This window comes from Trichosurus vulpecula, chromosome 4 (genome assembly GCF_011100635.1).
Source record: "Trichosurus vulpecula isolate mTriVul1 chromosome 4, mTriVul1.pri, whole genome shotgun sequence".
NCBI lineage: Eukaryota > Metazoa > Chordata > Mammalia > Diprotodontia > Phalangeridae > Trichosurus > Trichosurus vulpecula.
The window spans coordinates 184,051,259-184,078,887 of record NC_050576.1 but is presented as its reverse complement, the minus strand read 5'-3'; the positions used below and the strand labels follow the sequence as shown (position 1 = coordinate 184,078,887).

At 39.9% G+C, this 27,629-nt stretch overlaps 1 protein-coding gene across 1 annotated transcript; it reads right to left on the bottom strand.

Moving 5' to 3' along the window:
• Nucleotides 1-1,310: 1,310 nt before the first annotated feature.
• On the bottom strand, nt 1,311-14,607 carry KRT20 (keratin 20). Its single transcript, XM_036757047.1, has 8 exons — nt 14,221-14,607; nt 10,106-10,188; nt 7,666-7,822; nt 7,269-7,430; nt 7,053-7,178; nt 5,029-5,249; nt 3,801-3,838; nt 1,311-1,408 (listed from the first exon to the last, which is right to left on the bottom strand). The coding sequence occupies exons 1-8, from the start codon at nt 14,605-14,607 to the stop codon at nt 1,311-1,313; spliced, it is 1,272 nt and encodes a 423-aa protein (XP_036612942.1).
• Nucleotides 14,608-27,629: the final 13,022 nt, after the last annotated feature.

The following is a 27,629-nucleotide window of genomic DNA, read 5'->3' as shown; positions in this document are numbered from 1 at the left end:
GCAAGAAAGGCAAATGAATGAAGTCATACTTCCCAAATTATCTTTGGTGGTCAAAACTCTATCATCTAGTTAATAGATCTTTGTGCAGATATGGCCACATTCCTTGGAAGTTAATACTGGAGAAACTACAGGTTTCATAATTTAAAAACAATTGTAGAGAAATCTATATTTTGGTGAAAAAGAATTGAGTTGGAGAATTAAGCTGAATCTAATAATATGAAATTCATTAGAGATAAATGTAGAGTCTAACATATAGGTTCAAAAAATCAACTTCATAAGCATAGGATGTCAATGTGTTAACACCAGGTTATATCTGGTCAATTTTAGGTAATATCAGGTTAATGTCAGCTGAGGATCAACATACTTCCATGTGAAATTAGTTACTATAAACAAAAGGATGTCAACCAATCTTTGAAACCTGAACAAATGTACCATCTAATTAATTACCATACCATCTGCAAAATGACCATGCTCAAACTTTCTGTTTGTTAAGACTACAATACAAGGAATCCTTGGTGCATCTAGTCTATTTATTTGTCATCCCATTTACCTCTAAGCATTGAAAAGATAGTTGTCTCTAAGTTAAATGTGAAAAGGTAAGAATATTCACACTCTTGGTTCACAAAACAAGATAATCACGAGTCACTGAATCATATGGTTTATTGACAAGATACAAGGAAAGTCATTATTTCACATTGTGAGAGGCTAGGGTCCTTGATAATTTCTTAGATGCTCATTTCAAATATGATGCTATGCATTTTTTAATCTCCTAGGCATATGCCATGGGTCAAGTCCTTAAAAATATGCCATGGTGGGTGGGTGAGGGGCAAAGAATAGAAACTTAATTCAGAGGAAGTAGAAAGATGCAGACTTCTGAAATTCAGTGAGATTGTTAGAGAAATGGGCATTACTAGGAAACAGACTACAGGGGAACATTATGTGCACTTTGGGGGAAACAAAACTAAAAAGAGATTTCTCTTCCATTTATGTTTGTGTTTATAAAATTAGTTTTTTTCATGATTAGAAGGTCCACAACTTTCAGTCAATGAAGCAGCAAAGATGCTTTAAATTTCCTTGCACTGATTGTACTAACAATTTATTTGCAATATCCTTGCGAATGTTCTGAGTAAGAAGGGTATTTGGAAGGCATTTTTTAAATATCCCACAGAATAGTATGATCAACGAGTTTCTTATCTCTTGTTACCATAAAACATCCATTAGACTTTCTGAAAGGGAATTTCCTAATAAAACATTGCCAAGTTTGATCAAGGTTTTCTGACTCGTTGAACCCGCCTTGTTTGTGTAGTTGCTTATAAATTCTCTTCTATTTCTCTGACTTGAGATGACACAACTTTGCCATCTACTACTTCTTCCACAACTGTCTTAATCTTCCTGGTTTTCTTTACTTCTGGAAGAGAGATACAAATGGAACTTGATTTTTATTCATGCATGTAAATCTAACCATTCACATTTTTCTGGCTCTGTCTCTCTGTCTCTGTCTCTATCTCTCTTTCATTAGTGTTGGGGAATTCCTGCTATCCAAACTCCTTCCACCATTGCAGATTATTGATAAGTCATCTGTAACTTATGATGCTAAGATCATAGCTCTAGATCTGGGAGGGACCTCAGAGGCCATCTGTTCCAACTCCCTTATTTTATAGATGAGAAAACTGTAGAGTTTAACCTCCACTAACAAGGGAGCTTAAGCCCGCATTTAAGGCAAGATTTTGAACTCAAGACTCCTGACTTTGAATACAGTTCTTTCCACTATGCCAGCTGCCTGGGGCGCTAAGGGGTTATGTGTCTTGCTCAGGATCACATAGTATTTTTCAGAAGTGGGACCTAAACCCAAATCTATCTAACTCCAAGGCTGGTTCCTCCATCTACTATGCCATACCTCCTCTCACCAACTCATATTACCAAACTTGAAGTTAGCATTATTTTGTACTTGAGTACTTACTTAAAAGATTGGGCAGCGAGGTAGCACAGTGGATAAGGCACCAGGCTTGGAGTCATGAAGACTCATCTACCTGAGTTCACATCTTGCCTCGGACACTTACTAACTGGGCAAGTCACTTAACCCTGTTTGCCTCAGTTTCCTCATCTGTCAAATGAGTTGGAGAAAGAAATGGCAAACCACTCTAGTATCTTTACCAAGAATACCCCAAATGGGGTCTTGGAGAATTGGACACAACTGAAACAACTCAACAACAACAAACTCCTTTAAAAGAGCTTCTAATTTACCATTCCAATTCACCCAGTTAATTTTATATGATCTTAATTAGTTGCTACAAAGAACAACATTTCACTAATCCTGGAAACCTAACCGAATGTACCACCCAATTAATCACCATCTCATCTACATAATGACTATGCTCAAACCTTCCATCTGTTTACTAGTTAATACAAGGAATCCCAAGTCTGTCTAATCTATTTACTTATTTCCTAATGATGTTGGGCAATGCCCATTTACAAGCAAGCATTGAAAAGATAGTTGTGTTTAAATTAAATGCAACGTCTATAGGAAGAGTTTTGACTATGCATGCATATATGTACACAGACATATACATACATATGTACACGCGTACATACATGTATGTATACAACTGGCATGTATACATATGTACAGATACTTGTAGACATATAAATATATATACATCTATACATACACACACATATATATTCATATATATGCTTGCATACACATACACATAATTATCACACAAATCACCAGATAAAAATTTTTTTTTAAGGATAGACAATTTCCTTGGTGTGGGGAATCACTTTGCTGTTGCAGATTGCAATCCTCTACACCTCAGGAGACAGTCTTAGAGAATTGCTATTCCTGAAAAATCTGTCCCTTGACAGCCACCCAGGGGATTAGCCCTTCTACATTGTGTTCAGCCCCTGGTTCATCACTGGGCTTTAGTCTAAACCTTTCCAGTTGCTGAGATCTGACATAGCTTATAATCCACTGGCCTAGCCTGTGAGAACCTATGGTCACCTGCATACTACAATGAGGCCCCAGAATGAAACTTTAATGGGAGAGTCTTATAGATGAAGGCAGAAAATGCAGCAGGCTCCTGAATTTCATAGACCAACCCTCCCCTTGGGTTTATAATAATAACCAGAATAAAATACATATGCCAACCTGATTCTTTCCTTCCAGAATCACAAAAAGCTCTAATGCATACTTAGCAAATTTCCTCCTTTCAACACCTCTATTAAAGAGAGTTAAATTTTCCCTGGTGGTGGGTGGTGGGAGTGTCCATTATATTATTTTCAGGAACATCAGACTTTGATACAGAAGTCATAGAATCAGGCTGTTTTAGCATTGAGCTACATTATTTTTGGCCTTTGGTAAATTTCACGAATAAAAGTATAGCAGAACCATAACTAGAAATTTTAGTGCCTGGGGAAAATTCAGTCGTGGGGTTGGGTGTCACAGAGGATAGTCTTTTCTGATAAGTTGCAATTACACTGAGAGAGGACATGGCCCATCTCCTAGAAAGTTTGGCTACATATCCCAATGAATTCTGAGTCCTCCCCTCAATTCTTGAGAGGAGGCAAGGTGAGGGAGGCAGCAAGCAGGGAATACAGGGGTAGAGAAAGGCAGACCTCTACACAGGGGCTGGACCCTGGGGTGATAGAGTGTTGCATAGGTCCTGACGACTGTAGTGGCTAAGAAGCCTGCCCCCACTCCAAATCAGGCCAACGCCCCAACTGCCCTTCTCCAGTTTTGGCTCTAAAATTCAAAGTTCCAGGTAATGTGTGGAAAAAGTAAAATGAAGAATAATTACCTTTTTCATCTATCGTGTCTAACTGGAAATTCTGAGGTCTTTTTGGAGGAAAGAAAAACAAAGACAAGTTTAGTATCATCCACACAAATGGATCCTCCCACTATTCAATATTTAGTGTTTGACTAACCACATATGATATTCCCTTAGGCTAATCCTAATATTACAAACATATTTTGCTCTGAGCCATAGGACATGTCATACTGGGGCAAAATGATGACCTTTCTTTAAGAGAGGGGTTCTGAACTTGGGGTCCATGGACTCATAATAGGTTTTGGAATAGATTTCAGGGAGTCCGTGAACTTGGATGAGTAGCATAAATCTCATTTCTTCTTCAATATAATTCTTTTCCTTTATAATCTTATTATTTTATTTGATGCATTTAAAAACCTTATTCTGAGGAGTTCCTAGACTTCATTAGATGCCAGAGGAGGTCTGTGATATCCCCAAAAGTTCAGAATCCCTGATTTAAGATTCTGTTAACTTAGCAACATTTTCTAAAACTTTAAATTTTCTGTGTGTGACAGAGAGAGAGAGAGAGAGAGAGAGAGAGAGAGAGAGAGAGAGAGAGAGAGAGATACAGAGAGACAGAGAGACAAAGAGAGACAGAGACAGAGGAAGAAAGAAGAGAAAGAAAAAGGAGGAGGAGGAGGAGGAAGAGGAGGAGGAGGAGGAAGGGGATGGAAAGGAGAAAAGAGGGAAAGGGAGAAAAGGGGAGGGGGAGGGGTAAGAAAAAGGGGGAAGAGGGAGATGGAAGGGGAGGGGAAAGGGGTAAGAGCAGGGGAGAGGGAGGGGGAGAAAGAAAGAGAGGTGGAAAGGTGGGAAGGGGAAAGGGGGAAAAGGGAGAGGGAAGGTGAAGAAAAAAGGGGAAGGGTGAGAGGGAAAGGAAGTGGGAGAGGGAGAGAGAGCATAAGAGGGATCTGTGAAGGGGGCAGGGGAGGCGAGGGTTGAGGGAGGCTATTAGTTTTAATGTCCTTTCAATAGTTCTTTTGCTTTTAGATTCAATATCTTCCTTGAAAATGGTTCGCATTCAATTTTATTCAAAGATATGCAGAATTCCTCAGAACTGAACCTTAAGACACCTAATGTCACAGTTCTGGTGCTGCTTCTGACAGCACCGCAAATCAGTGGCAGCCCAGCTCTGGCTTCTCTTCCCTACCCTTTAGGCACTACTACTTCGAGACAGAGGCCTTTGATGTAGAGGAGGATGATTCCAGAGGTGATGCCTCACCTGACATCCTCTCCCTCCAGGAGGCGGCGATAAGTGGCAATTTCCATCTCCAGGCGGGTCTTGATGTCCAGAAGGACGTTGTATTCCTCGTTTTGTCGTTCTGTGTCGGATCGGACTTGCATTAGCTGCGCCTCTATAGTGCTTATTAATGCCTGAATCTGAGCCAGCTGAGAACCGTAACGGGCTTTGGTCTCTTCTAGGGTGCGCTCTAAAGCCTCTTTCTATTTAATCCAAGTAGCACACATTAAAAAAAAAAAAATTAAGAACTCATTTAAGAAGACTTGATTCATGAAATGAGGTCTTTTTAAAGTTTGTTTTTAAAAAGTTTAATTTTTAAAAAAATGTATTTTAATTATCAGTAGTATATTATCACTAATTATTGAAATTTATTTAAAATAATAATTTAAAATAAATATTTAAAATAATTTAAAAATAAATATTTAAAATAATAATTATTATTTAAAATAATAAAACCTCTTTCAATTGGACAAATATAAAGATACAGGACACTGCTAATACAGATTATTAAAATAGTTGTTACAGACATTATACCTATAAGCAATATTATATTATACTATAATTGTGTCTTGAGAGATAGGATGGCACAGTGTCTAGAAGGCTTTGGAGTCAGGAAAACATGAGTTGAGTTCTGACTCTGACATATGTCACTTAATCTGTCAGTGCCTCCGGTAATACTCTAAGACTATAAATGAGTCATCTATGATAAGGGGCAACCTCTTTCAATTGGACAAATAAGAAGATACAGGGCACTGTGCTAATATAGATCATTAAAATAATCATTAAAACATTGTGCCTATAAGCAATATTATCATTGTCATCGTCATTGTTTTCCAAATTTTGCTTATTTCACTTTGGATCTGTTCATATAATTCTTCCCATGCATTTCTATCTTTATCACATTCTTATATCACATTACACTCATGTACTACAACTCATTTAGCCATTCTCCAATCACTAGGCAATTACTTCGTTCCCAATTCTTTGACATGAAGTTGTTAATATCACTTATTGTATTTAGGTGGTACAGTGGGTAGAACACTGGGCTTTGAATTAGAAAGACTCGTCTTCATGGGTTCAAATCCAGCCTCACCTATTTACTAGCCCTGTGACCCTGGGCAAGTCAATTGACCCTGTTTGCTTCAGTTTCCTCATCTGTAAAAATGAGCTGGGAAAGGAAATGGCAAACCATTCTAGTATCTTTGCCAAGAAAACCTCAAATGGGGCCATGAAGAGTTGGACACGACTGAAAAAGGACTGAACATCTATGATATACATCATTAGTGGAGGAAATTTCCCTGCTGGGAGTTTCCTGAACTGATGAAATTACCACTTTGAACCATCTCCAATGGTATAGCTTATTATATGTCATATATCGTATATTATCACACAGGTGTGCATACACACTCACACACGTGCACGCACGCACACACACACACACACACACACACACACACATATATATAGTTGGTTGGTTGTTGTCCTTTTTGTTCTCAAAGAAGACCAAAATGACTACTGTGTTAGAGTCAAGTTACAGTGTGTCTGCCTGTGACTGATCAGACCAATACGAGCTCGGAATGTTCCATTGGAGGTCGGGCACAAATAGTCCACGTGAACATTTGGGGTGGATTCCCTAAATTTGCATATACACATATATGTATACGTACATACATACATACACACATATCTATATCCATATCTATATCTATCTATCTATCTATCTATCTATCTATATGTTAAAAGGATAATGTAACAGAGAGAGGGCTGGCCTTGGACTCACATACCATCTAGGTGACTGACTGGTAGGCAAGTTCCTTAACTGCCAAGCAACTCTCAGTCTGTAAGTTACAGATGAGTTGCCAGTCTGCATTGGTGGAGAGAGTTTCCACACTAGGAGTTACTCACACCAATGATTTAATAGGTCTGGCACAATAACTGCACAAAAAGGTCACTAGTATATGCCAGATTTTACTACATTGCATGATGTAATGTCAGATGTACTTTACCATGCTGTTATGGGCCTGGAGCTCTATCTCTAAATTCTGATAGGTGCGTCTCAGCTCAGTCACTTGGGCCTCACTGGTCTTTATCTCGTCGGTGCTCACTTGGACCTCTTGTTGCAGACTTTCAGTCTAAAAGTCAAAAAGAACAAAGAAAAAAGAAAGTCATTTAAGTTGCTTCCTCTTTTGGAGACCATCTGGAAATGTGGTCTTCTCTCTTACCCGTTTCTCAAACTGTTCTTTGGCCTCCTGAAGATTCTTGTTTGCCATGATTTCGTATTTCTGCCTCATTTCATTCATGATGGTTCCGAGGTCATGGCTGGGAGCAGCATCCACTTCCACGTTGACAGTTTTACCCAATTGTCCTTGCAGGTTAGCAATGTCCTAAGAGAAACAGCATCTTCATCAATTTTGTTCCGAAGTTCATCCTTGTACCTCTAGCTAGCTTGAGAAGATACCAGTGGCCTAAAGACCTTATCGCATTGGCCATACAACTAAAAATGGATCAAAATGACAGAAACAGAAGCATCATCAATCCCAATATTTCCCGTTGAGTCACATTTCTGTGGGAAGGGCTCACAGGGCACTCAGACTAAAAGAGGTGACTCTTTTTTCTCACCTCCTCGTGGCCTTTTTTGAGGAAAGCCAGTTCTTCAGTCAGACTTTCTATTTGTATCTCTAAGTCTGTCTTCTGTAGGGTGAGATCATCAAAGACTTTATGCAGTCTTTGCAGATCGGCTTCCACCGTCATTCTCATTCCAAGCTCCGTTTCATACCTATGAGATAAGCAGAGCTGTAACAAGCGATTATGGCAGCTGGGGCAACCAGCAAATTTAATTGGATTTGGAAGCAAAAAGCATAATTAGTAATATTGATGCCATCCAAAAGAGGTCCATTCAAATGTTTCTTGAAATGTGCAGAAAATAATGGAATTAAGTTCAGAAGGAAGCATTGACAAGCAGGACAGTTTTGAAAGTAATGTGTGGAATTTATTATATACTTTTTTTTTAAAAAGAGGCTAACAGCATGAAATGGAGATCCATAGTTTCATTTAGAATTCTCTTTTTGTATTGTGCTATATTTAGGAAAGTGCTCAATTTGGAGGGTTTGGTTTGGAATTTTAAACATTAAACATTTAAACATTAAAAATAAAATTTTAAAACATTAAATGAAAAATAAATTAAAATGTAATATAAATATAATGTATTATATAAATAATATAATGATATAAACAATATAAATAAAAAAACCAAGAAATACAGTTTCAGAAACTGGTTATAGTAAAATCTCTACTAGTAAAGGCTGTCAGGATTAATGTCCCATGGTCCTTTAAACGTGCTTTGTGAACAGATAAAAATGATTTGTTCTTTGCTTGTATGCAGGTAAACACATGTTAATTAGTGCTTCTAAAGGCTTTTTTTCTTAATTGTTTTGTTTATACTTATACTATTCTTAGGGATGGGGATAGGGAATGGACTTGTGATTTCAGTGGTAAAAGGAACTCCCAAGTGAGGAAATTCTCTCCACCAATGACATTCTTCACTTTCTCTGTGACCGATAGTTTCAGAGAGTTGCCTGGAGCCCTCAGAGAGAGGTTAAGTGACTTGTTACATGTCAAACAGTCCATGTTACAGCCACATCTTGAACTCCATGTCTTTCTGGTTTTGAGACCAGCTCTCTATCCATGTCCTATTTTCTCATAATAATATTAATATCATAATAAATCCAAGATAATTCTGAGGTAAACTTTGGCCCACTGTAGTGCAAATTTTTAATCAATGCCAAGTTTTGAGTTAATAAGAAGGGAGAGGAAGGAATAAGCATTTCTCTAGGGCTAGGCATGGGCTTAAGTCTAGGAGATAGAGAAACTGGGCCTGTAAGTTAAAGCTCTGGTTCCAACATTCAGTAGCTGTGTGACAATTGGAAAGTCATTAATTTCTCTGAACCTCAGTTTCTTCATCTGAGATATGGACAGTAATTATACTTGCATTACTTACCTCACAAGGCTTTTATAAGGAGAGTGCTTTGTAAATCTAAATGTGCTCAACAGCTGTAAGCTAGGTCTTAAATCTTTAAATCTGGTTCTTTTTTGGAACCCTTATTCTTTTGTTTGAATTTAAGTATTTTTTTCCTCAGTATTTTCAGACAGTTGGGTAGCACAGTAGATAGAGTGCCAGGTCTGGAGTGAGGGGGACATATCTCCCTGAGTTCAAATCTGGTCTCACACACTTACTAGCTGTGTGACCCTGGGCAAGTCACTTAACCCTGTTTGCCTCAGTTTCCTCATCTGTTAAATAAGCTAGAGAAGGACATGGCAAACCACTCCAGTATCTTTGCCCAAATGGGGTCATGAAGAGTTGTACACGACTAAACAAGTTTTTCCCTCATTCTTTTGTAGTTCAGATTTGATAATATTTTTAGGTCCATAGAAATCTTTCCTCATAATCCTATGAAGCAAGTGTTATTTTCTGTATTCTACTTGTGAGAAAAATGAAACTCAGAGGTTGTGATTTGCTCAGGATTACACAGACAGAGCTGGATTTTGAATCCAGACTGGGGCCAATGCGTACAAATTACAAGGAGGTAGCTTTCCATCCAATTAAAAAAGAACTTTCTAAAGGGTAGAGAGAGTGAGTTTCCCGTCACTGAGAGTACAAACTGGGTGACTCTCTGCCACGAATGCTGTAAGAGGGATTTTTGCAATAGGTGAGAGATTAGACTAGATGAGGTCTAAGGTCACTTCTGACTCAGATTTGGTGATTGCTTCTCAGATAATGCAGTTGTGTGAAAATTCAAGTAACTAGAAAGTTTAATTAAAACTGACTCTACCCTATTTTCCCACAAATCCAAGGAGCTCAGTTATTCATTGAAAATTAATTTTGGGGGCAGCTAGGTGGTACAGTGGATAACGCTGGCCCTGGAGACAGGAGGACCTGAGGTCGAATCCAGCCTCAGACATCCATTAGCTGTGTGACCCTGGGCAAGTCATTTAACCCCAATTGCCTCTAGAAAAAAAATTTAATTCTTTAGAGAGGTTTCACAGTTGTGGTCAGACCTACTTCACTTTGAAATCCTCAGCAGCCAGTTTAGAGTTATCAAGCTGCAGCATACAACGGGCATTGGCGAGCTGGGCATCCTTAATCTGGAAGAAAGGTTGAGAGAGAAATAGAGGGAAATGAACAACTGATAAGAAACTTTCAATAGCTAAATTTATTTTAAAATACAATTGCCTCAGATTACAGTTTGATATTTTGGAGACAATAATCATGTCAGGTATTTTTTTTTTACAAATAAGTGAAAGGAAATTATAAATGTGCTGAATATTGAATGGCAGTGTGGTCTAGTAGATAGAGAGTTAACCTCAAAGCTAGAAAGACCTGGGTTCAATTCCTCCCTCTGACACATACATGATCCTGGGTAAGTCACTTACCTTTCATGCTTTAGACTGCTTTCTAAGCCTTTAAACTGTAGAGAAGAAGTCAGTCTGTCTTATGAGAGGGAATTTCTTCATTTTATACCAGGGGTGGGGAATTTACAGCCTTAAGGCCACCTGAGGCCCACTAGGTCCTTGGGTGTAGCCTTTTGACTGAGTACAAGTTCTACAAAACAAATTGTTTTATTAGGGGGATTTGTTCTGTGAAGTTTGGATTCAGTCAAAGGGCCACACTTGAGGACCTAGAGGGCCACATATATCCTTGAGATAGCAGGTTCCCCTCCCTATCTCCATCCTGGAATCTCAAGCCTAGAGCTATGATAATATTATCTCATCTCAACATCTCAACTCAAGAGCTTCACTGGCTCCCATTTACCTCCAGGATCAAACATAAATTCCTCTATTGGCATTTAAAACTCTTGACAACCTGGCCCTTCTCAACTTTCCAGTCTTCCCCTACTTTACTCTCCCACCATGCATGCTAGGATCCAGTTGTGATGGCCCCCTAGCATTTCCTCCAACATGCTGCCCCATTGGCTGTTGCCAAGCATGCCATAGCAATGGTCTCCCTCCTTCCCTCATACCTCTACCTCCTAGCTTCCCTGTCTTCTTTCAAGACAGCTGAAATCCTACCTTCTAAAGGAAGGTAGTCCCAGTCTTTCCAGCTACTCTGTGTATATCTTGCATATTGGTAGTTATTTACATGTTTTCTCATATTATAATGTAATGTAATATATGTAATATGTAATAATGTAATATAATGTAAGATACTTAAGGCAGGGGCTGTCTTTCCCTTTCTATTCATCCCTTAGTGCTTAGCATAATGCCTAGCACATATTAGGTGCTTAATAAATACTTGTTGACTGATCTTGGTTCAAACCCATGATTTCATTGCCTACCCACATATTGTATTAGCAACTCATCAGGTCTTGCCTGGGGGCTCTGAAAAGCCTGAGTACACAAAGCAAACATAAATAGAAGGTAGGGCTGGAACCCGAGTCTTCCTGAGAGATAATGAGACTGTTTCACCATCCATGACATCTCTATCCATAATAGCTGGAGATGTAGCATGGCAGATTCCTGAGCTCAGGTCTTACCCAGGACACAAATTACCTATGTGACCATGGGCCTGTTTCTGTATCCCCTGTGTCTAACAGAGTACCCGGCATGTAATAGGCACTCAATGAATACTAGTTGGACAAATAAGTAACTTAACCTCTCGGTGATCCATGGCAACTCTAAGACTATGTGTCATAGAAGAATTGCTGAATTGCTCTAGTAGGACTTTCCACAAATAATGAAGTCACTGGTCTGGACCTCCTCCCCCACAAAAAAAAAAATCAACTGGCATGTCTATAGTGTTATATGATACTATATTCTATGCTATGCTGTGCTATTATATACAGTTTTAAGCTATTAAACCACTCTAAGACTTTTGGGACACTCTATATATAGACACGTATACATGTACATAAACATATATCTTTCTCCATCACTGCTTGCCACCTATCACCCCAGAGCGAGTGTAAATAGCAATTGTTTCTCTTTTGGCCAGAACACCTGGAAGTCTTCCCTTCCCAGATTGTCTTTTTTTGGACTAGGTAAAAGAGGCCATTGTTTGCCTCCTCTCTTACCTAGCCTTAATACTGAGTGGGCATTGCCTCAGTCAAACTGAGACCTGGGAAAGACCTTAGCTTAAAAAGGTCAAGGTCTCCCACTGTTTCCCAAGGTCATTTCTAGTCATCCTGATCTATATCTTGCCACTGGGCCCAGATGGCTCTGGAGGAGAAAGTGAGACTGGTGAACTTTCATGCCCCTCCCTCACTTAAATCCAATTCGCTTGCAAGTCATGGTATCACATTCCTGATGTCATGGTCCCCTTTGAGAATGAAGGACAAAGACAACAATAGTTATAAATCAATCAATCTTTTTGCCTATATATCTCCCTCTTTCCTTCTCTCCCTCCTGCTATCTATCTGCCTATTTCCCTTTTTCCTTCCTTCCCTCCCTCCCTCTACCTATTATCTATCTATCTGTCTGTCTGTCTGTCTGTCTTTCTATCTGCAATAGTATCTTATTCATTCCACCCAATTTCCCTAGTGGTAACAAGTACATGTATTTTGGGATAGGGATAGAGGCCTGTGAAACTTCTTGGAACTCCCTCTACCGATGCATAGTAGTACCTTCTCTTCAACTTAGAATCTTCTACAGTTGCCTAGAGCACTAAGAGGTTAGGTGACTTTTACCCCACAGGTGACCTTTCCAGGATGTGTCAGAGGTGGGACTGGAACACAGGTCTTATTGGGAAGCATCATAGCTGGGAAGAATACTGGCTCAGGAGTCTAAAGATTGAGATTAGAAGCCTGCTGGTGTGAACCCTGGGCCTCAGCTTTGCTGTTTGAAAAATGAGGCTGGAAGATGGGACTTGTGAGGGTCCATCTAACACTAGGGTTGTAACCTTGTGATAGATTGGCAAGTAATAAGAATAGAGAGAATGCAATGCTGACTTACAGTGATAGCAGTTTATTTTTATCTTGTATTTTCCCCCACAATAAGCCTGTGAAGTTGGTAGTGCATCATTCTTGTTTTATTGATGATGAAACGAGCTCAGAGAGGTTAAAAGATTTGCTCATATTTACAAGGCCAGTAAGTGTCTGAGGTAGGATGTGAACCTGGGTCTCAGGCTCTATCCATTATGAGTCACTGCATCTCAACTAGTACTGCTGAAAAAAATATTGATGGTGACTAGGATAGGAAAATAGCCTTAAAATAAATTCAGGCATTATTGAGTCTTCTTCCAAGGATGCTTAACCATTTTCCATCCTATTTCATTGCCTTCTCACTACTCATATCTGGGGTAATATCTTATTCATGTATATAGGTATTCAATATATATATAGGTGTTCATCTATATGACTATTCAATATATATTGGTGCTCAGCTATATAGAGAGTCAATATATGTTGGTGTTCATCTATATAAGGATTCAATATATGTTGGTGTTTATAAGGTTTCTGAGAATGAAAGGAGCCTCTGAAATTATTGGGCAAAAGTATTGTGAACAAGACAGTTAAGAGGCAGCTACTGTCACATTTCTCAAAATTTAGGTCCACAAGAGAGAACTATCCTATTCCTTTAGTCTAGTTATAGCCAGGCGAGAACTTACTCACAAAATAAGGAGATAATTATAGATTGAGTTTAAATCATCATTATCAGAGATAACACAAAAAAGATCATTCTTGTTCAGAAGTCAGAGGACTTTGGTTCAATTCCCACCTTTCACAGTCATATCTGTGACTTTGGACAAGCCACTTTGGTTTCCTCATCTATAAAATGAAGGTGTTGGGTTAGATGGCCTCTGAGGTCCTTTCCAGTTTTAGATCCATGATTCGTGTGTGGCCAACATTATTGCCTTCCATCTTTTTCCCTGAGAAATCCTGGGAATTGATTTGCTTTGAGAAGCCACCAAGGAACAGCTAGATGGTGCAGTGGCCTGGAGTCAGGAGGACCTGAGCTCCAATCTGGCCTCAGACACTTATTAGCTGTGTGACCCTGGGCAAGTAATTTACCCTCCATTGCCTCCAAAAAAAAGAAGGAAAGAAGAAAGAAAGAAAGAAAGAAAGAAAGAAAGAAAGAAAGAAAGAGAAGGAAAGAAAGAGAAAGAAAGAAGGAAGGAAGGAAGGAAGAAAGGAAAGAAGGAAGGAAGGAAGGAAGGAGAAAAAGCCACTGAGTATCTCTTACCTGATTTTGGAGATCTTCAATTGTTTTGAAATAGGCACTATAGTCCCGGCTTAAGGTGGGAGAGTTCTTCTCATACCATTGCCTGATCTGGATTTCCAGCTGGGAGTTGGCCTGCTCCAGAGAACGCACCCTTTCCAAGTAGCTGGCCAGACGTTCATTTAGATTCTGCATTGTGATTTTTTCATTGCCAACAAAGAAGTCTCCACTGAGACCACCTCCATAGTTGGCCACATAGCTGGTGCTTGAAATCCGGGTACCCTGACCTCCAGCCCCACCATAGACACTGGGGGAATAAAAACTTTGCCTACTCCCCTTCCTAAGTACTGACCCACCAGTCTGGCTAGAGGAGCTACTACTTCTACGGAAGCTTCTGCGAGTGAAATCCATGATTGGGGGTGAGGACAGAACACCTGGATCCTCTGGCTACCTACAGGTGGTGGAGTGAAATCTGCCTTGTGGGAGATAGGATTTTTATAGACTGGATGGACTCCGCCTCTGGTGACACCCAACCTTCCTGTTATCCATATGATCCGTTCCTTACAGGTACCCCAAATCTGGTAATACAAGACAACTCAGAGATTACAAGCAGCCTTCCCCTGGGGGTGGGGGTGAGGGTAGGATTTTTTTTTAAACAATGGTAACACACATAAACCATTCAATGAATGACGTGACCCTTGCACCTGCCTTGGCAGAATTTTCACTCCTCTGCACAAATAAGGCATATTTATCCTCCTTATGAATAGTTTACGATTTAAAAAGGCAGACCTTTAAATGGAGTGCTACATGGGTGTGGACCATAATATTAATAATATTATAGAAGTGAAGTTTTGATCCCCATGTGTCAAGATAGGTAGAGGAAGTAGAAAGTTTGCCCTGCCTGCCTAGGAAAATGGTTAGGAAGTTGGTTTAAGCACAGAAAACACCTGCTTTCCCTTGCTCCCATCATAGACCAGATTTCTCTCAGCTGAATTTAGGATTTTAAAAATGTAAAAGGATAATTCATATATAACATTTCATAAACTTATCTCAAGTTTGGCATACCATATTTCTGCTCCCACCTGGTGTTTCATTCCAGTCAATCAACAAACATTTTAAGTGCTTTCTAGAAACCAATCACTATGCTAAGTGCTGGGGAATTAAAGGCAAAAAAAACTCCAAGCAAATAACACCACTCACCCTGCCCCCTTAAAAAAACAATAAAACAAAACAAGAAGGCAATCTCCAAAGAGAACTCAGGTATAACATATCTCACTTGCCATTAAGACTCCTATCTCCTTTCCCATGTTAGCCAACAGGAAAGTCATTAACATTATAGACTAATTATACATTTAAAATTTTTGGATTGGACTTGCTATTTCATTGACATAGGGAACTCACAGGAAAGAAACTTTCTCTATGAAAGCAAATCAATGCCTGAGCCACTTATCTTCTCAGAGAATTATTGAAGGCACTGAAAGATTAAGCGACTTGCTGAAAGTGACTCAATCAATATGCTTCAGAGTCAGGCATTGACTCAAGTCTTCCTAACTCTGAGGCCAGGTTTCCATCCATGATGCTGTGTTGCCTCAGTATATCTTTTGTTTTTCAGTATTTTTTAGTTATGTTCGACTCTTTGTGACCCCATTGGGGTTTTCTTGGCAAGGATATTGGAGTGGTTTGCCATTTCCTTCTCTAGCTCATTTTACAGATGAGGAAACTGAGGCAAGCAGGGTTAAATGATTTGCTCAGGGTCACACAGCTGGTAAGTGTCTGAGGCCAGACTTGAGCTCAGGAAGATGAGCCTGCCCGACTTCAGGCCTGGCACTCTATCCACTGTGCCACCAGTATATATTTACCACAAGAAATAGATAATAAAACATGATATTGAGATTCTCCCAGCAGTGGCTCATTCCTTGGGCAAAAGAGCTTGCTATATCCTTAGTTGCAGCTACGATGTTGGTACAGTTAGTGACTTGAATTCAGGCATCTATTCTTTTTTTATTAATTAATTAATTAATTTTTAGTTTTAGTTTACAACATTCAGTTCCTCAAGTTTTTGAGTTTCAAATTTCCCCCCACCTTTCTCCCCCCTCCCCACCTAAGATGGCATGTAATCTGATATAGGTTCTACATATACCTTCCCACTAAATACATTTTTCAGAATAGTCAAGTCGTAAAGAACTATAACCAATGCAGTGAACCATGAGAAAGAAGAAACAAAACAGAAACAAAACCAAAAACAAACCAAAAAAGAGAGCAAATAGTTTACTTCAATCTGCATTCAGACTCCATAATTCTTTCTCTTGATATGAATTGCTTTTTCCATCATGAGTCTTTTGGAGTTGTCTTAGAACCTTGCATTGCTGAGTAGAGCCAAGTCTATCAGAGTTAGTCATCAGAGATACTGTGTGTGTGTAATCATGTATAACGTTCTCCTCCTTCTGCTCCCCTCACTCAGCATCAGATCATATAAGTCTTTCCAGGTTACTATAAAGTCTGTCTGCTCCTCGTTTCTTATAGCACAATAGTATTCCATCACGTTCATATACCACATCTTGTTTAGTCATTCCCCAATTGATGGGCATCCCCTTGATTTTCACTTCTTTGCCACCATAAAAAGAGCTGCTATAAATATTTTTGAACATATGGGTCCTTTTCCCACTTGTGTGATTTCTTTCAGATACAGCCCTAGAAGTGGTATTGCTGGGTCAAAGGGTATGCGCATTTTTATAGCCCTTTGGGCAAAGTTCCAAATTGCTCTCCAGAAAGGTTGGAACAGTTCACAACTCCACCAAAAATGCATTAGTGTCCCAATTTTCCCACATCCTCTCCAGCATTTATGATTTTCCTGTTTTGTCATGTTAGCCAATCTGACAGGTGAGATGTGGTACCTTAGAGCTGTTTTGATTTCAGGCATTTATTCTTACCAAGAGAACCACCAGACTAGCATGGTCTGTATTCCTCCCAAAGTTCATAATGAGCACTACTTGAAAGGATTGTGGATATTTATTCTAGAAAAGAGACATCTTGGCTGTCTTCAGATTTTTGAAAGGCTGGTCACATAAGAGGGATTGGATTCGTTTTTCTTATCCCTGAAGGGCAAAATCAGGGGCTATGGGTGGAAATTGAAAGGAAGCAATTTAATCTTGATGTAAGGAAATATTTCTTAACATTTTGAGCTAAACTACAGTGGACTAGGCTGCTTTAAGAGGTGGTTGGTCTGCTTTCACTTGACATCTTTGAGAAAAGATGAAATGACTACTCATCACTTAGGTTGTATGAACATTCTTGTTCGGGTATGGAATAGACTAGATGAGATCCCTTTCAACATGAAACACTGGTGTTTGAGGGATGAATGTTCTGATTAGTGTGAGGAGAATCATTGGGCAGTAATAACTCCTTCATCCTTGATCAGGTGATTGACTGGTCATGCGTTTACCACAGCATGGCATCATGGCCCCATCTCCAAGTTGGAAATGGTACCCTCCCCAAACTCTTCTGTCTTCAGCAGAGTCAAGGGAGTCAAACTGGTTGTCCAATTCAGCAAAGGACATATAATATCTCTGATGCACACTCATGTGACCCATGAAAAACTGTATTTGGAAGGAGGCTTCAGCAAAATCTCCATTGGTTCTGATCCCAAAAGGGGAGAGCCTCTGATTGTCCAGTCTCATTTACTCTAGGACCTAGACTCATAGCTTCTAATCAGGAATCAGTGTGGACAAAGGATGAAGACCTTATCTGCCCAGTCCTCCAAGATTCCTTCACATGCTGACCACACAGTTCAATCCACTGAGAGGATTTTCCAGGATCCTCTGTAACCAAGGTATCTCATGTTGCTCGATTAATGACTCCTGAAATCTAGTTGTACATGTCTGTCTTGTGTTGGACAGAGTCATTCATGAAGCAGGAAAAACAGCCAGCTTAGGAGCCTGGTCTTCATAGGTAAGGGTCCATTGCACTAGTGGAGGAAGTAGAGCATTGGGGGTTGGACTGGAGGTCTCAACCTCTGAAGGAGTCATTAGTGAAGGGTACTAAAATCTGATGGAGTGAGGTGAGCACAATCTTAAATGTATTATTTCTCTTTAACAACAGAGGGCTCCTGTGTGTGCCCTAACCATCTTGTATATGGACCCATCTTGCACCACCCAACTCCAAATATGCAACTCTGGATAAAGGATGATAGTATGACTGAATCGTTCACTCAGTAGCAACTAAAGTCCATTAACAGGCAGATAAATGCTTTTCAAAAGTGATCTAATAGATGCCTGCTTCAGAGAGCTTATGGTTCTTGAAACCTAATGGCTTTAAAAAAAAATAGGTGTTTGCCAAAGGCTCCACTTGGTCTGGTATTTATGGATAGAGATATCCAAATAGGATCCATTGGACCACACCCTCAACAATCTTTGTTCAAATGACTCAGTATGTTGTAATTTAAACTTTTCATGTAGCCTTCCAGTTTTCTTGGAGGTGCCCATTTACCCACTGACCCCTCTGGGGAGTTTATCATGAATGAAGGAGGTAGGATTATGATAAGGCAGAGATGGGGTTCTCAATTCTTCTCCTCCCTCCTATTCTCATTCATTTCCTGTTTAGCCCAGATCTCAGCAGGATTTCACATATTTCTAATGAAACCTCTGGGAGATTCTTTTCTCACACAATTTTTGTGCCTTCTGGAATTAGGATGGGAAGAAGCCAAGACCATTGCTATTTATTAGCAAATTATACCTTGAGAACGCTACTGATATTATATCCACTCCCTGACCACACAGAAAGCTTTGGGTAGGATTCGAAGCTCCTAAATTTCCTACTGGTTGCATAGACACCAACCTCTATAAATATTTACTGAATCTTTATTTCCAGGTAGATAAAACAGTAGTTCGACCTTCAGGGTAGACTTTGTTGTTTGTGTTAATGATTAATGCCAAATATGGTAGAAAAAATCATAGGCAGGCTAGATTAAAATCTAACTTCTTTGTGCTGTTCATTATTTTGCTTCATAATAAGGTTGGGCTTGGGTGTGAGGGCCGTCTTCCCCTACCTTGTTAGTGGGCTACTTGTATCATCTGTTGAGAAGAATGACACATAGAGATATGATATGAAATTTATTGAGGAAGTCATATACTCACTCTCAGACCTACCTTAATTTGCTGTCTCTGGTCACTCTCTGGGAATTCAAAGTGGGACCATTCAGATTTACAATCAGTCATGGCTTCATGCCCACCTGATGCTAGAATGGGCAAAGTACCAGGCTCTAATTTATACTTTACCTCACCTGCCAGCCGTAGAGGAAAGAGGCCTACAGTGCTTCTATAGTGACCCTAATCCCCACCATCTTATTCTCTTAGGCAAACCCAAAACTTTAGGGATCTATAGCAATTCAAAACTTCCAGGGATCCATATATGGACACATCCATAAATCATCAAAATTGGCAAGGATTCTCCCCAGATACAAATACATGAACCGACTTTCATTTTCTCAGCATGGCACTCTCAGTACTCTCTAATTTCTTTCTCTGACTCACATTGTTAATTACTACAAGTGTGACTCAAATTCTTGGTCCACAGTCCATTCTCTATCCTGCCTACTCCACATCCCCGAGTGCCATTTTCCTAGTCATTGGATATTAATAGTCATCAACAAACATAAGGGAAGGGATGGAAATGGGACTTGTGATTTCATTGATATGGGGTACTTCCTGGCAAGGAAACTCCCTCTATCAATGTGAGTTACCACTTTCTCTGAAATGCAGAATCTTAGAGAATTGTCTAGGATGTTATGTGACATATCAAGAATTGTGCCACCTGCTCCACCAAAAACCAGAACCAGCAGAATATTCTTTATAAAAGGTCCTTTATAAAATAGTCTAGGAGAAAATAAAGAATTACCAGTAACTTTGAACTCTGTTTGACCTGCCACAAAACAACTTCCCTTTTATACTTTATCAGTAGAGTTGAACAAACTGTCTTGCCCTGGTTTTTCTTAATGGTGCCTGCCATAGGGAGGGAGCTGTGGGAGTGGATGAGCTGAGAGGGTCCTCATTTGTTGTCTAGCAGAGTGCTATGCTCATAGACAGGGCTCGATAAATAATATTTGAATGAATGAATGGTCGCTTCTATGTGGCACAATATAGTTGAAAATGTAACAGAGACAGAGGACCTGGGTTCAAATCATGGCATTTCTATTGACTGCTTATGTGATGCTGGGCAACTCGTTTCTCTCTGGGGCTCAGTTCCTTCAATTAGAAAATAGAAGGTTTTGGAGAAGTTGATCTTTAATATTCCTTTCTGCTCTAAATCTATTATCTTCTTAATTACCGGGGAAGGTAGACACCATGATGAAAAGGGAATAGAAACTTCCTAGTGGCTATGATATTTGATAACAGCAATGGGCAGCAATATGGGATAATGAGGATTCACCAGGATACAGGGTAGAAAGGTAGGGACCATGGCATTAGGGGATCTGGGCTTCAGTCTGGTCTCTCAAAATTACTAGCTGTGTGACCTTGAACAAGTCACTTAACCTTTTTAGCCACCTCAACTGTGGAATGTGGATAACAATACCACTCGTACCCACCTCACAGGGCTATTGTGAAGCTCAAAGGAAGTAACTCTTAGAAAGGGCTTTGCAGGGTTTAGGTGAGGTAGCAGATAGAGCGTTAGATCTGGGGTCAGGGAAACCTGAACTCAAATCTGGCCTCAGACACTTACTAGCTCTGTGACCCCTGGCAAGTCCCTCAACCCCTGTTTGCCTCGGTTTCTCCCTCTGTAAAATGGGGGTAATAGTTGTACCTTCCTCTCAGGGTTTTCATGAGGATCAAATGAGATAATATTTGTAAAGCATTTTTCAAACTTTAAAGCCCTGCATATGTTATTGTTTCTGTTAACTGTCCTTCGTTCTTGAAGAGGACCAATGATATCAGGAGGGTGATGTCTTGACTTGCCGATGAATTGCATTTAAGTGAGGCAGGGCTGATGTATATTATTACTCTGGCTTTGAAAGTAACATGTTGAATTTATTATATATTTAAACTACGGATAATAGAAATTCAGTCTCACCTATAATCTTTTTTTTCTTTGTATCTGGAAATACTCTCTTTTTTAATTTTTGGCATGCAGTAGATGGGCGGCCCATTGAGTTAGTCCATCAAAACTCATGTCTTGAACAGGCATTGCAAGTGGAAAATGATCTGGGCCCAGGATAAGATCAGATTAAATAATTTTTAAAATTATTTTATTTTATTACAGGGCATATATCTTAGCAAAATGATGATTTAAAAATGTAAACAACACCCACTTTTAGTCTTGTACATCTGAACTAATTTTTATCCAAAACCTTTCCTTTTCTTAACTTCCCTATTGCTGTCACAGGCACCAGCAATCTTTCAGTTCCCCAAGCTCAAAAACTAGGTGTTATCTTAGACTCCTCACCATCTCTCATCTGCCAAATCCAATCTGTGGCCAAGGCCTGTTGATTTTACCTTTGTAATATTTCTTATATAGGCCTCCTTCTCTGCTCTAACACTCACCATCCTGTTGTAGGCCCTTGTCACCTTTCACCTGGGCTATCGCAATAACCTGCCAACCGCTCTGCCTGCCTTGTCTCTCCACACTCCCTTCAGCTATAAAAGTGATCAGACTAAACTTTGATCATGTCACGTTCCCCATCCCCACTCCCATTCATAAACCCCAGTGACTCTCTATCACCTCCAGAATCAAATATCACCTTTTGGCATTCAATACCCTTTATAGTCTATCCTCTCTTCTGATCTTACATCTTATTCCCCCCTCCCCCAATTGTGTCATCAAAAGATGCTAGCTTCCTTTCTCTTTTTCTAACAAGATAATCCATCTCTGGACACTCTACGTTTTCACTTTTTGTCTCCTATAGATAGAGTTCTTTCCCTCCTCCACTCTGTCTCCTGTCTTTGCTTATTTCTTTCTGGTTCAACTGTTAAACTCCGACTTTCTGTGAGAAATCTTTCCTGGTCCCCCTTACTGTTAGTGCCTTCTGAGGTTATCTCTAATTTATCTTGTATGTAGCTTGTTCATTCATATTATTTGAGAGTTGTTTCTCCCATTGGACAGTGGGTTCCTCGAAAGCAAGGACTGTTTTCCCACCCTTTCTTTGTATCCCCAGTGCTTAGCACAATGCCTGGCATGTGAAAGGTTCTCAGTAGATTGCTGGATTGTTGCTGTTGTTCTGTCAGGACAACCTGGGTACAAATTGCACCTCTGATACGCGCTGGCTGTGGATGGGTAAGCCATTTAGCCAACCTGTGCTCTAGGCGGCTCTCTGAGCCTCTATGTTGCAAATATATATTGGCCTGTGCTGGCAGCCCCAAGGGCAGCTCTGTCTACTAACATAATGGTGCCATGTGACCATGGATCATGGAAATTTTTAGCTAAGAATCAGAATTTTAGAAGAGCTAAAGGACTAGGGAAGACTCATGTAAATGAGGGGAGGGAAGAAAAAATTGACATGATAACTTTATTATATATTTAAAAGGAATAGCAGGTGTATATAATAGATTGGCAGTTTCATGTGAGATCATCTTTTTTATTATACTATGTTATAGAAATGCTTGTTTTATTCCATAAATTAAAAAACATACATCACACACACACAAAAAGAAAGTCACATAGAACTCATCATTTGGTGAGGATGAAAGATTGACAACAGATGAACAAGCCAGGTCTACACTGGATTACTAACCTCCACTGGACTACCCACAAAATAAGGAAGGAACCAGAGGAAGATCTCCACCATTCCGGGCAGATTGACTTTAGAGGATTCATGGAAAGTCATGGAAAAGAATTGCATAGGATAAGAAAGCATGAATGGGTTACAAAGTAGAGGGAGTACCTGTGCTAAGTTATGGATCCATTGAAGTATCAAAGCAAGTCATCCTCAATTTTGAGAATGTTTTTAATCTTACAGGGTCAATTTACATGATACTGCACATAGTATTGGGGCAGCACAGGGGTTAGAGTGCTAGCCTGGAATCAGAAAGACTCATCTTTCTGAGTTCAAATCTGGCTTCAGATATTTACTAGCTGTGTGACCTTAGGCCAGTCACTTAATCCCGTTTGCCTCAGTTTCCTCATCTGTCAAATGAGCTGGAGAAGGAGATGAACTACTCCAGTATCTTTGCCAAGAAAACCCCAAATGAGGTCATGAAGAGGTGGACATGACTGAAATGAATGAACAACAAGAAACACACAATATTTAATCAATCCTTGATCATGATGCATGGAAAGAGCTTTGTAGAGTTATAAGATCAACATTCAAATCCTGCCTCTGACGGTTATTAACTGTGTTTTTGGTAAAGTTACTGAACCTCCCTATGCCTCAGTTTACTCATCTGTAAAATGAGGCTTATGAGGCCCCTTCCAGCTCTAAATCTATTATTCTATGCTTTTCAGGTGGGGAGGAGAAGCCTCACAGACTAGTAGAAGAATAAACTGACCACGGTGTCAGGAAGATCTGTCTCTGACCTAGTACTAGTGGGGCGACCATGGGTAAGTCATTTTACATCTCAGTGCATGACCTCATTTGGGGTTTTCTTGGTCAAGTTACTGGAGTGGTTTGCCATCTCCTTCCCCAGTAGATTAAAGCAAATAGAGGTAAAGTGAGTAGTCACACACCTAGTAGGCAAGTGTCTGAGGCTGGATTTGAACTCCGGTCTTCCTGACTCCAGGCCCATTGCTAGCGTCTTTTACTCTCCCATCGTCTCTCATGTGTAAATCTAACGTTCTATATCTTCATCCCTCAAATCCAGAATCAAGCTCATCATATTTTCTGGAAAGGAGCCAAGCTGCTCAGTGATTAAGTGATGGGTCCAAGATCATACGGCACCGGCTGTAGCCAAACCCAGGCCTCTTGGCTGCCTTCCTCCAGACTATTCTGTGTCATCACTTAATCAATTAGTGCTGCCTTAATTGTGATCACATAATTACTTTGAGTATCCTAAGTGTCTTAAGGGTTCATTGACAAGTTCTAAAAGGTCATGGGAAATATTGTCTAGGTGTAGTTCATTAAATTACAATAACCTATTACAGATCCTAAGATTTCATCTGAATAGTAGACATTATCTTTAATTTTATGAGAATGTTAGAGCTGGAAGGAACCTCAGAGACCATTTAGTCTAACCCTCCCATTTCACAGAGGATAGATTATGGTTACTAGGTGGCGTAGTAGAGTGCTGGGCCTCGAATCAGGAAGACCTGAATTTAGATCTGGTCTTAGACACCTGGACAGTTAGGTGGTGCAGTGGTTAGAATGCTCAGTCCAAAGTCAGGAAGTCTCCTTTTCCTGAGTTCGAATCTGCCCTCAGATACTTGCTAGCTGTGTGACTGTGGACAAGTCACTTAACCCTGTTTGCTTCAGCTTCCTCATCTGTAAAATGAACTGGAGAAGGGCATGGCAAACCATTACAGTATCTACGCCAAGAAAACCCCAAATGGGGTCATGAAGAGCTGGACACAACTGAACAGAAACAACAGCAATCTTAGACACTTTCCAGTTGCATGACCTTGGTCAAGTCAGGTACCTTCTGTTTACTCAATTTTTTCAACTATGAAATGGGGATGGTAATAGCATCTGTCTCTCAGTATCGTTGTGAGGATCAAATGAGAATATATATTAAGCACATAGTGCTTGGTAAATATTTGTTTCCTTCCTTCTAATGAGAAGTGATAAGCCCCAAGTCATACTGTAGGTTAATATTTTTCTTTTTCTTAAAATTATGAATGTAATAATGACTGGGATTGGGTCTGGGCCTGTAATTTATTGGAATAAGGAACCTCAAAGTGAGGAAGTTTCCATTTCCAATGCAGGTAAAAAAGCACTTTCTTTTCAGTCTTAGCTACCTAGAACATTGAAAGGATTAAGCAACTTGACCCAAATCCCATAGTCAGTTCATAGCAAAGGAGGACTTGAACCCAGGTCTTCCTGACTTTAAGGTCAGAATGTCCAGAACAGTGTGTAATGAAAAAATTAAAAAAGAAGAAAGAAAGAACATTAATTTTAAGTCGAAAGGCCTGAGTTTGTAAGTCCATGATCCAGGAAATGGTTGAACTAATTAAAAGAGAGAAAGACAAAAAGACAAAAAAGCAAAAAAGAAAAAGGCAGCTAGCCCAGGGTAATCAATTGAAGTACCTTATTATACTAATAAACTATGTAAAGATTATCTCCCACCCAATGAGTTTTTTCAATTCAGGGCCCTTCAATAGGCCACTGCTTCTGGGGAGATTGCCTCATTTCCTGGGCTCCTGCTTTTTCCTGTGGTTAGGCACTACAGCACTGCTTTGGTCAGCTAGTCCCTGACCTCAAATCAGCAGAGGCAGATCGTTTTGATGGCTTATAGTTCAGGAGCATGAGCCAAAACCTTTGAGCCAGGAGACTCTCTCTCTCCTGGGACTTCATCAGTTTTCATAGGTTTAATGATCACCTCAATGCAGGCGGTTCACAGATCTATAAGCTCAGCCTCAATCTTTCCCTTGAACTTCACTCCCATATCACCACTGCCCACTGGACATTTCAAAGTGGACTTTCTATAGGCATTTCAAAGTCGCTATCCCCCAAATGTAATTCATCTTTCCTGGTAAATCCTGATACCAGCTGTGTAACCTTGGGGAAGTCACTTTACTTTTATATGAAACCTTATACATAAACTGGGGAGAACAACATCTGTACTACCGGATTCACAGGGCTATCGCAGAGAAAGTGTCTTGTCAATCATAAAGGGCTGTGGCCATAAAATGTACGAACAAGGGGATTGTGCTGTAAGAAATGATGAATGTGATGCAAACAGGGGAGCAAGAGAAGATTTGTATGGATATACAAGGTGAAGTAAGCAGAACTGGGTAACAATAGACACCATGTCTTACCACAATGTAAACGGATAGAACAACAGCAGAAAACAATTGAAACTGATGCTGTGAATTACAATGACCTGGCTTGGCTCCAGAAAGTGGAGATGCATCTTCACAGAGGTGAGTGGATGCTGGTTGTAGAACGTTACACAACATGTTGGACTTTTGGGGGAGATGTGTTGGTTAGTTTCATCGCTTTTTTCTCCTCTTTTGTTTTCTTTACTGTACAGGATAGTTGGGGAAGGGAGGGAGAGAAGAGGGATCCTTTGAGAAATGTGGAGGATATAAAAACAAAAGATCTCAAGAGTTCTGAGGTTTTTTTTCCTCTAGAGTTTATTTTTTTCTACTAAAGGGAGGAGAGATATATAGGTCAATATCTTGAGGCAAGGGACAGATTGAGTTAGAGTGTTTTTTTTTAAGGATAGAGGAAATTTACTTAAAGGCCGTAGGGAAAGGATTCAGTAGATAGGGAGAGATAAAGATTAGAGAGAGGGGGGATGATTGACAGGGACAATCTGATGTAGAAGATGGAAGGGGACGAGATCAAGGATGTGTAGAGAGGGCTGGTCCTTTGCAAGATAAGGGCCACCTTAATATCAGAGACTGAAGGCAAGGTAGGAAAAATGGAGGATGGTGTTCAGGATTTTGGGGGTGAACAGAAGAGGATAAGAGAGAGTTCATGGAAAATGACCTCAATATTCCCAGTAAAGAGACCAGGTCCCCAACTGATCAGGTTGAGAGAAAGGAAAGTGTGGGAGGTTTGAAAAGAGAAGACAATTAGGCCTCAGAGGCTCTGGTTGAAATAAATACCACAGTTAGAGATTTCTAGAAAATTGATACTTGGGAAATGATACAATCAGGAGCTTTACAGTTATGTGATATAGCAAACAGACAAAGCATATATACAAAGCATATACACACACTATATGGCAACATAAGAAAAAGAAGAAAGTGTGGCAGCTAGGTGGCACAGTGAGTAGAGCACTGGCCCTGGAATCAGGAAGACCTGAGGTCAAATCTAGCCTCAGACACTTGACACACTTACTAGCTGTGTGACCTTGGGCAAGTTACTTAACCCCAACTGCTCTGCCTTCTCCTCTCAAAAAAAAAGTGAAATCAGAGCAGGAGGGACTGGTGCTCAGGATGACTTGTTTAGATTCTTTAGGGTTTAAATCTGTCCTCAGACATTTACTAGCTGTGTGACTTAATTCTGTCTGCCTCAGTTTCCTCAATTGCAAAATGGGAACGATAAAAGCACCTGCCTCCCAGAGTTGTTGTGAGAATCAAATAAGATAACATTTGTAAACCATTTAGTACAGAGCCAGACACATAGTAGGTGTGTTATAAATACTTCCTCATCTTCCAGGCCTTTTCCCAGCAATTTTCATACCACTCATCCTCCTACTCCTCTTTCTCCTTCCAGTTCCCTTATATATGTTGTCTTCTCCTCATTAAAATCCAAGTTCCTTGAAGGCAAGGGACTATCTTTCTTGTTTGTTTTTGTATCCCCAGCATTTAACACAGTGCCTGGCACATAGTAAGCATGAATGTTC